This window comes from Tamandua tetradactyla, chromosome 2 (assembly GCF_023851605.1).
Source record: "Tamandua tetradactyla isolate mTamTet1 chromosome 2, mTamTet1.pri, whole genome shotgun sequence".
Lineage (NCBI taxonomy): Eukaryota > Metazoa > Chordata > Mammalia > Pilosa > Myrmecophagidae > Tamandua > Tamandua tetradactyla.
The window spans coordinates 23,014,179-23,024,555 of NC_135328.1; the positions used below are offsets into that span (position 1 = coordinate 23,014,179).

General features: G+C 35.9%; 2 protein-coding genes across 3 annotated transcripts in view; both read right to left on the reverse strand.

Moving 5' to 3' along the window:
• The window catches only part of LOC143667035 (olfactory receptor 13C9-like), a 713,098-nt gene that overhangs the window by 126,931 nt on the left and 575,790 nt on the right, over positions 1-10,377 (reverse strand). The window lies entirely within an intron of this gene.
• LOC143655779 (olfactory receptor 13C3-like) lies at positions 1,007-1,960 on the reverse strand. The gene has a single exon (XM_077127223.1). The coding sequence runs from the start codon at positions 1,958-1,960 to the stop codon at positions 1,007-1,009; it is 954 nt and encodes a 317-aa protein (XP_076983338.1).

Genomic DNA, 10,377 nt, shown 5'->3' on the forward strand with positions numbered 1-10,377 from the left:
CTAGGTAAGAATTTTCATTCTTGAAGGCAATATCCTTAGTTGATTGTACATGTAATCAGCCACAAATGTAATCAACTTACTGGTAATTTAAATCCATGAAATATCCTCATATAACAGCCAAGCCAGTGCTTACCTGACCAAACAATTGCGTAGCATAATCTAGACATGTTGACACATAATTTCAATCATAACACAAAGTAAAAGGAGAAATTTTACAGTAGGGATATAAATAGTTGATACCATATATACCATTTATATCTCAGTAATAGAGATAAATCAATATCAAGTGACTTCTAGTCAAGCCAATGAGAAAGACAAAAAAAATCTATGATATTTCTAGCCAAAAAAAGGAAAAGATGCAGGTATTCAATCAAATCATGAGGAAACATGATAAACACAAAATGAGGGACAACTGGAAAAACAGTTGCCCTACAAACTTGTTTAGATCATGAAAAACACTCGCAGAAACTAATGCAGTGTAGATGTCTAAATGACAATAAAGAGTCATGAAAAATAATTTTGGAATAAAACATGGTAGAATTTACATATTTAGAATTTACACACTTAAATAATCAGGACTAAACAAGAATAATGTCTCTACTTTCCACCTAATGTGGTTGTGGTAGAGCATAACTTCTATCTATACCAGTCTATCTGAATTGTATGAGTGATGTTTTTCCCTATGTTGCCAAAGGTAAGACTTTAAGAGAGTGCATTATCTTTGTGAACTCTTTAAGAGAATGCATCGTCTTTGTGAAATCTGGTTCATTGTACATGTAATCAGCCATAAATGTAATCAACTTACTGGTAATTTAAATCCATGGAATATCTTCATATGACAATCAAGCCAGTGCTTACTTGACCAAACAATTGCACAGCATAATCTAGACACGTTGACACACAATTTTAATCATAACACAAAATAAAAGGAGCAATTTTACAGTGGGGATTTTCCATAAGGAAATCTTTCTGCTAATTACACAAAGATTTACATTTTCCAGGTTTCTTATTGGATAGATTTACAAGTGAACAGGTATTTCACAGCAGCTTTTACATCCTTATTCCTCAAGCTATAGATGATAGGATTCAGCATGGGGGTCATGGCCCCATAAAACAGGAACATAAGCTTGTCTGAAGTTTGAAATTTGTCTTCTCCAGGCAGGTCTTGAGACACGGGTTTTGCATACATAAAGAAAATGGTACCATAAAATATGATCACCACAGTCAGATGCGAAGAGCAGGTAGAAAAGGCCTTGTGTCTCCCTGTGGCTGATTTCATTCTCAAGATGGTGTAGAGGATGAATATGTAGGAGAAGAAGATGACCAGCAGTGGAAGAACCAGGAAGACCATACTTGCCATTAGCATGCTGGTAACATTGAGGGATATGTCAGCACAAGCTAACTTGAGGACAGCTAAGATTTCACATCCAAAATGATTGATAACATTATTCCCACAAAATGGCAACCTCATGGCAAGAGAAGTTTGCACAGTTGAGTTGATTCCACCAGACAACCATGACATGGAAGCCATCAGCACATACACCGCCTTGCTCATGATGATGGGGTACCTCAGAGGGTTACAGATGGCCACATAGCGGTCAAAAGCCATCATGCCCAGGAGCAAACACTCTGTTGACCCCAGAGCAAACACAAGGAACATCTGCGCTGCACATCTAGAGAAGGAAATGGTTCTTTTCTGTGATATGATGGGCCCCAAAGTTGAAGGAATAGAAGCAGTTGTATAGCAGATATCCAGAAATGAGAGGTTTCCCAGGAAGAAGTACATGGGGGTGTGAAGACGAGCATCAAAGATGCTTGCTATGATGAGAACACCATTGCCCAGTAGAATCACTAGATACATCACCAGAAGCAGAGCAAAGAAAATGATCTCTAGATTTGGATGCCCTGAAAGGCCCAGAAGAAGAAATTCTGACACAAATGTCTGGTTGTTCTGATCCATGTCATTTGCTTTCTGTATGTCAGAGGAAGACAAACCTAAAATGTATTTGGTGTCAAGGGACAAATGTTTCAAATAACCTGATAAATCATTATTTTAGGATGTAATGAAAGTAGTGCTTGCTTAAAGCTCTGATATGCACATACCCTCAACAATGTGTGTGGCTATAACACAATGAAACTGGGGATGTTGGATGTACCTTTGCCCCATAGCTAATGTCTGATGATCTATCTATGGTCGCATCTTGATCCAGAAGTAATTTGTCCTGCTTTTGAGGACATATTCCTAAATTGAAATTTCTAAAACCCATATTTGATGATAGGCTTCAAACTAGACATCTTCATTTCATCTGACCCAGGATTCAGCTAGTGACAATGATAAAATTCACTGCAACAAGGAATGAAATTTTGATTCATTAACTTACATGGACTAAATGTCAAGGCATCTTTGATTTTTGTGCATATTTCTTCCTGTGGCAGAATGCTAACCATTTTCCAGTCTTTTTCATACTGTGCTATATACATATTACCATTTTCCAGTCTGTTTCATTGTGTGTTATATACATTTAATCATAGAAAAAGTAAATCACATGCACCACAATTAAACGTCTAATAGGGCAAAGTAAATTGTTCACCTGTTATTAACTTTCTTATGGCAGGACCCCCTGATGGACCAGTTCTGCACAGATGTGTTGTAGAAACTTGGAGAATGTTTTGTTTTGTAGTTTCAGAGATAATTGATAATTTACTTGTTTAAGCCAACCTGAGAAAAGAAAAAAAGTGCATAAATATATCATGTATGTTTATGTGCATGTGTTTGTGTATACACTACTGCATATTTACAAATCATCATTATTTATATTTTGCTGATATTTTTACCATCTTGAGAGGAGAACTTAAAAAAATGTTACCAAACTTGTAAATAATAGTGTAGCCTGAAGCTCAGATCTTTAACACCACGTCTAGAGTACAGCGTCACCGATTTTAACATGTGCATAAATTGTTTGATGATCTTGTTGAGCTTCTGTTTTACTGCTCAGGTCAGGGCCTGGGAATCTGCATTCTTGTAAGTTCCCAGACGGTGTTGACAAAAATTGGTAAAGAAAAATAATGCTGAATATCAAGGCTTCATTCTACACTGGGTGGCCAAACTATCAGATTTTCTGATCCAAAGAGATTTTCATTTTGTGTAAATTCACTTAACAGTCTGGAAAATTATAAGAACATACTTCTGTGTTTTACAGTAAACTCAAGGCATACCATGTCATCAAATATTCTTAACAAAAATATAATCTTGAAAAAGCCATTTTTTGAAAAGCAGAGTTACTTATGCTAGTCTCTAAAATATTTTTAGGAATTTCCAGACACCCTGCTGAGCTTTGTCATATTCCAGGCATAGCAAATAATGAAATCAAGAACCTAAGGTGCCTATCATTACAATGTTCACAGTTTTAGGTACATAGTAAAACTTATCATGAAAATATAAAATACATGTAATTATGTCATGTAGTTTGGCATAAAATTATAAGTTTTCCTAGAAAGAAGTTTCAGTGCAATAAATCACAGAAGGGATAATTCAGGAAGAGTTTTAGACTCATCCAGATGAGGAAATATGGAAATCATTAGACAACTGCAGAAAAGAAGAGAGGAGATGGGTAATTCAGAAGAGAGAACAAGTTAAGCAATGTTTAGGAGTAATAAAATGGTAGAAGCTCTTTTTGGATAAGGGAATTTCTGTAGAGGAGACGTGACAAATACATCTGAGAAGGCAAGTGTGATTGGAGTATAAATAAGCTAAAATCTGGCAGAAAATGTACATCTCTTTTGGTGGTAAACAGTCCCATTAAACCAAGCAAGGCTGGGGTTTCAGAACCTATGACTTTAACTCACACCCAACTAGACACATGCAATATGAGTCTATAAGGTTTTGGAGTACAGATATGGCACAGGAATTAAGAAAGTTAGAGTAATGCATTAGTCGTTAATTAATGACTGGATTTGAAAATTGATCTTCCCATAATCACCATTAGATTTGAAGTTGGCCAAAATCATTTGTTATTCGTAATGTGAGCTATTTTGAGTTATTGAGTTTGTCAGGCCCACTCCTTTCACCCATTCTACCACTCAATTTGTTGTGTAATAGTAGATGGGAAACTTGCTGTAGAGCAGATAAGAACTGGAAATGAGAAACCAGACTAGTCAAATAGATTCTCAAAACAGAATCAATTGTATTAAAGAGGACGGTAGAGCTATTTGGTCTTTGAAGGAAAAAGCAGAAGATGCACTGTGCTATCTTAGTTTCAGAGAAGAAAAAATTAGCAAGTAAATTTTAATTAATTCATATAAAAGTCAGATCCATCTGAAAATATTGTGCATTCACTTCATAGAGCTGATTTTTATAGCAAGCTCATAGGTGTCATCTCATGTCCTTTAAATTAGTTTACTTGACTCAGGTCTAATGGCAAATAATGGGCAGTGGCAAGACAGAAAGCCCATGCTTTTCCCACTATTAGCTTGATTAATTGGTGCAATGAAATCTGCATAGAGATCAAATGCCACACAGAGGGAACAGTCAACAACAAAATAGAACCTATCAGGTTCCAGGACAACGTTGCCTGTGTTCATTCAACAGTGACCTGAGGAAAGTGACAATGGTTTCACACTCACTGTACATAACTCCTTATGATAAATCAAAGTTCTCTTCATGTAGTACCAAGAAATTAATCAAAGGATGCCTTGGAAAGGGTACAGGAGCACTGTGATCTGCCCAGTCCTGAAGGTAAATGGAAGAAAGATGGCAGGACATTGAACTCCCTGGGCAACATGCCAAGGTTCCAGGCCTGGCCCTTGGTGCAGGTCTGTAGAGGACTTCTCTTCTGGAACAACTGTTTGACACTGCATCTTAGGCCACCTCAAATCTCCCCCTGCCACTTGCTCCAGCTTTCCCCTCACAGGTAGAAATACTTTTTCATTACAATCCAACATGGAGCTACTTTTGTTTTTGCTTCTGCCAACACCTTTAACTGCTTTCTATTTTGCAACATAACAAATATTTGGGGGAAGGTGCCTGTCTGTCTTGCTTACCCTCTTCCACACAGAAGCTGCAAATAATAGGTTGTTCTCAACTGAATAGATGTATATTTAATTCGTACATTTTCAAGCAATTTTCCTGTGCAGAATTAACAGATTCAAGATTAGGACAATTTTAATATGTACCAATTGTTGTTTGGCAACAAGCTTTAGGTTTTTTTGTTTGATTATTTCTTTTTTTCCTTTAGTTTCTTTCCATTAGTACAAACAAGCTGAGTGCTAATATCTATAAGCATCAGTTTATGCAATATAAGTATAAGGGATCACTTCCTATCCACTTGAACAGATGTCACATGGATTCAGCTTGATAGAAAAGTGATGGGCACATAGCATCAAGACTTTCATTTTGAGTTTCCTTGCTTCTGACTTAAAGATTCATTTTTCTCATTTGTAAAATAGTGATAAGTATACATGTCTTAATTTTCTGTTATGAAAATTTAAGTTAGCATTTCAAAATTGCTTTATGGTTTCACAGTCATTATCAAAATGAGACTAATAACAAATTGTTGCTGTATTATTGCTATAATAATGAATTGGAAGGTATATTCTTCAGGTTATTCATATTAGATAATTGAAAAGGTACAGTTTCATGATATTTAGGACTTACCTTAAACAGAGACATTATTTCCACCTCTTGGAAGAGCAAGTTATTTTTCCATAATATTTGCATTATTCTAAATTAAGATCAGATGCAAAAAGTGATGCCAAGTTCCACACAGGTAGAAGAGTAAATATTTGTTATTCCAGGTTGATTGTAATTGTTCCCCAACCACCAAAGCAATTTAAAGTTGGAATGAGAGATAAGTGGAATGGAGAAATTTCTTGTTGCATCAGGCACAGTGTCCCACAGACCCAATTAAGAGTGGTGTTGGGAATAAATTAGGCTGAACAAGAGTTCCATAAAATGAAATAAAATTTATCTGCTTATGTAGCTTTTGGAGTTAGGGTAAATATTAACAAATAACTCTTGGGAAATGTGAGAGCTTTCAAATTTGAAATATGTTTACCAAAGCAGTATTAATCAAATGTTAGTGCTTAATAAATTAAATGACAGTTTAAAAAGACAAATGTAGAATTGAGCAATTATCTAGATATTATAAATGAAATAAAACAATTGTATTGCCATGAATAAAATGGCTAATGTTTAATTTTTTGTTGGCTTTACCTTCAGTCTTTGAGCAGATATGTTCATGCAGGATACCAACCTTATGCTTTTTTATGGAATGAAAAGAAATCCAGAGAAGCCATAAAATAAATACGTCTACGAGACAAAAGTGAATCCACAATTTTTCAGGGACAGAAGGAAAAAGAATCCCGAATCCAGCCATGAATACTGATAGTATATTGTACATTATCGAATTAAATTGTTATAGAAAAGTCTGTTTTATATCATTGTTTTACATATCAACACTTAGGGTCTGACTGTAATATTATTATGGATCATATGTTTTCTCTGTAAAATATATGGGTTCTGAGAAATAACAGTTTTCTTAAGAAAGCAGGAGAAATATTTACGCACCTACCTAGATACACATGCATACATAACACCCCATTATCTACTGTATTTGCATCAAAATACACCCAGAAATATGTTAGTATTTTTAATATAATATTATAAAATCATAGACATTTAGGACTGTGAAACTCTACAAATTCTATCACAAGGCATCCCTTTCTATAGATAGGTATGTTGAGGTATGAAGCGGCAAAGTGGGTTTTTTTTTTTACAGAGTAATATTGAATAAGTAACAGTTACAAAAGTTGAATAAACTGAATGACAATACAAATACTTTGTCCTATCTCTACAACTTCTCCTTAATTGAAAATGATTGAAAAATAGCAAGTTTATTCAAAAGAATGTGCCTGGGGAGATTATAATTCCCATGTTTTGAATCTTAATTTCATAGCTGTTAAGGGCTGAAAACACTGTAGAAATCAACTAAGATTCTACTTTCTGTACATTGGTGTGTACCGAGGTATAAAGTAATGAAATAATGTCCCAAGTTCACAAAGTCCCTTAATACTTTAATTAGTCATAACTAGAAAGTCAAATATTGTAGATGATAAAAATTACTTCAGAACAAATTCTTTTATTTGGAAACCGTGGTTTGTTTTATTTTTAATGATGAGAACCATTTCCAATATCCCACTTATTGAATTAATTTGTTAATTATTATTTGTGTTTTTACTGAGCACCACTATTTGTTCTGGACATGGGATAACAATACTCATTGAGCATTTTGAAAAGTGTTTGCTGGATGATAAAATTGATTTAAATCCACATAATAGTGAATGGACAACTTAGTTACGTGAGAATATAATTAATTCTTACAGAACTCTCAAAAGTAGCAACATTTTTTCCAAATGAACATGGTTTTAAAATAATGTTAGAAAGTCCCATTACTTTAAGGGAATAGACTTGTATGAACATTTTATGATAAAAAATGACATTAGCAATACAGTCTTATATAACTTTCAATATATTATAAAAAGGAAATGGAAGTGAGCTGTGTGACTATATGTTTTCCTTTTTCTTTCTCAAGGAATGAAAAATGTTTTTATACAAATATTCATTACATTAAAAAAATTTATTTCTACCAAGGTCATATGAGTGCTAAGAGATCATTTTAATGAAACAATACTTTTATCATCATTTCCTATGCTTTTCTTCTTTAGTAGTAACAACTGACAGCAATAGAGTCCATATCCATTACTACATATAAACAACATTCCTGAATATCTTATACTTCAAGAGAATCATGTTGTTAAAATAGCTATTTTCAAGAGATCTGAGTAAACGGGGTAAGCAGAACTATAGAATAATGCATATAAGACAATTTGGGAAGTACTGGGCTTTTACTAATCCTGCCTAGATTCTGTTATTGGAGTTTTCCACTGAATTTAATTACAAGTCACCAAAATATTAAGGGATGTCCTAAGGGGTCTCTTGCATTCCAGGCATACCCTTCTTTACCTCCCTCGGTAAGAAAGATTGGAACTTCCTTTGCTTTTTGATTCACACATGAGCGGTACAAAGTGTCTGGGTGATAATCTTAACTTCTGTTTTAGCAGAATCATAGTTGTGTCTCCCAGTGGAAATATACCTAAATACCTTTAGAAATAAGATCTCTAGACCATCAGAATGTAAGGTCACAGAGACAGGAAACAAACATTTTTTGTTGAATCACCGGAGGTTTTAGTCAGTGGTGCTACTCTCATTTCCACCTCTTGATTCCTGGATCCATGAAACCTGGTCCTGGGAGAGACAGCACTATAGATAGGATGTTGATTTGTAATATACACAGCTTCCTACACAGCATCATCCCAACCCTGTAAGGTAGTGCCCTCAGCTGATGCTAATAATTGAATTCTTAAATCCTTAATGGCATTCCACAGTGTTATCAATCCAGCTGTTTCAGGAAGATGGGGAACCTGGAAGGGCCAGTGAATTCCACAGGCATGAACACATTTTAACACTTCTCTGTTAAGTAAAGTTGCATGGAATACCATAATGTTGAATAAGGCATTATGTAAGTTCACAATGATAGTTTGACAGTATCTGTGGGAATGGTAAATCTGTATCCAGAATTCTGTCTATTCCAGTAAGAAGAACACTGCCACATCCACGAACTGGTCCATGAACATAGCATAAATGCCCATGGTTCTCATTTCTAGAGTGTTGCCTTCTTTCTTCCAGCTTGCAGGTACAACTTCTTGGGAAGTTCCCTACAATCATTGCCTTAATGAGTCTCCCACCAGGTGGCAAATTGAACATCTTAAGGAATGATGCAATGTAAGGAATGAGCATTGGTCTCTGCTGCTGTCAGATTAGGTCTTCAGCAGAGGCTGTAGGCAAGTGGGCTTTGGGGAGTAGAAGTCCACGTTGCTGAGCCCATGCATAACCTCCAACACAGCCACTTTTTCATGTACCCTTTGTGAAAAGACAGGAGTGAATGGGGAAGGAAGCTAACATTTTCACATAATAGGCATATAATAGGCATGTTATCCACTAGTTTCTTAAAATCCTCCTCTGCTAAGGTCACCTGCTTATAAGCATTCACATGGGACATGCATAGCTTCATGATTTCCACCCATTCAGAAAGGTCTATCCACATTGCTTTCTCCTAGACCTCTTTGAAATCACTTTTTCAATGATTTTCCTTCTACAACTCTGACTAACAGCCAAACCTTAGGCAGCAGCCCATGAGTCAGTGTGTAAATGCATTTCTTGCCACTTCTCTATTAATGCAGACAAAGAATGAGGTGCACTGCTAGAAGTTATGGCTACTGGAGGATGTCCCTTTGCCAATGTCATACAAGAACGTCCCATAAGGGGTTCTAACATACAGCTGTTCAGATTCTGGGGTACCTATATTATGCAGAATTTTCTGTTAACCAGGATGGAATTTACTCTTCCTTAGGCAATGATTGTAGGGAACTTCCCAAGAAGTTGTACCTGCAAGCTGGAAGAAAGAAGGCAACACTCTAGAAATGAGAACCATGGGTATTTATGCTATTTTGTTTTCAACCTGCTTTTAACTTGATGGCCTTCTCAGGTCAAATCTCAAATTAACCATTTTCATTGATAATCAAGTGCTGTGTGAACACCCAACTTTGTAGCTTAGTGGGTCAGACAACACTCAGTTCATGGGGGACAGCTCAGGTCTCATGGTATATTGGTGGCCTAAGGGTCAGTGTTGTCTCAACTAAGACCCATGTTCCAGTTTGCTGGCTGCCAGAATGCAGTATACCAGAAACAGAATGGTTTTTTAAAGGAGGAATTTAATAAGTTGCAAGTTTACAGTTCTAAGGTTGTGTATGTGCCAATTAAAGCAAGCCTATAGAAATGTCCAATCTAAGGCATCCAGGGAAATATACCTTGGTTCAAGAAGGCCAATGAAGTTCAGGGTATTTTTTTCTTAACTGGAAAGGCACATGGTGAACATGGTGACATTAACTAAGTTTCTCTCTAGGCTTCTTGTTTCATGATGCTCCCCCAGGGGAGTTTTCCTTCTTCATCTCCAAAGGTCTATAGTTGCATGGGCTCTGGTAGTCCTGGTGGCTCTCATGGATCTCTCATTATTCTCAAGCTTTCTCCAAAATATTTCCTCTTTTAAAGGATTTCAGCAAACTAATCAAGATCTTCCTGGAATGGGTGGAGTCACATCTCCCTCTAATCAAATGTTAATTCCCACAATTGGGTGAGTCACATCTCTTTGGAGATAACCTAATCAAGTTTTCAAACTACAGTACTGAGTAGGGATTCAAAAATCCACAAAATGGATCAGGATTAAAACATGGCTTTTCTAGGGTACATAATCCTCTCAAACC

Coding starts and splice junctions, on each gene's coding strand:
- LOC143655779 (XM_077127223.1), bottom strand. CDS start 1,960: ATGGATCAGAACAACCAGACATTTGTGTCAGAATTTCTTCTTCTGGGC.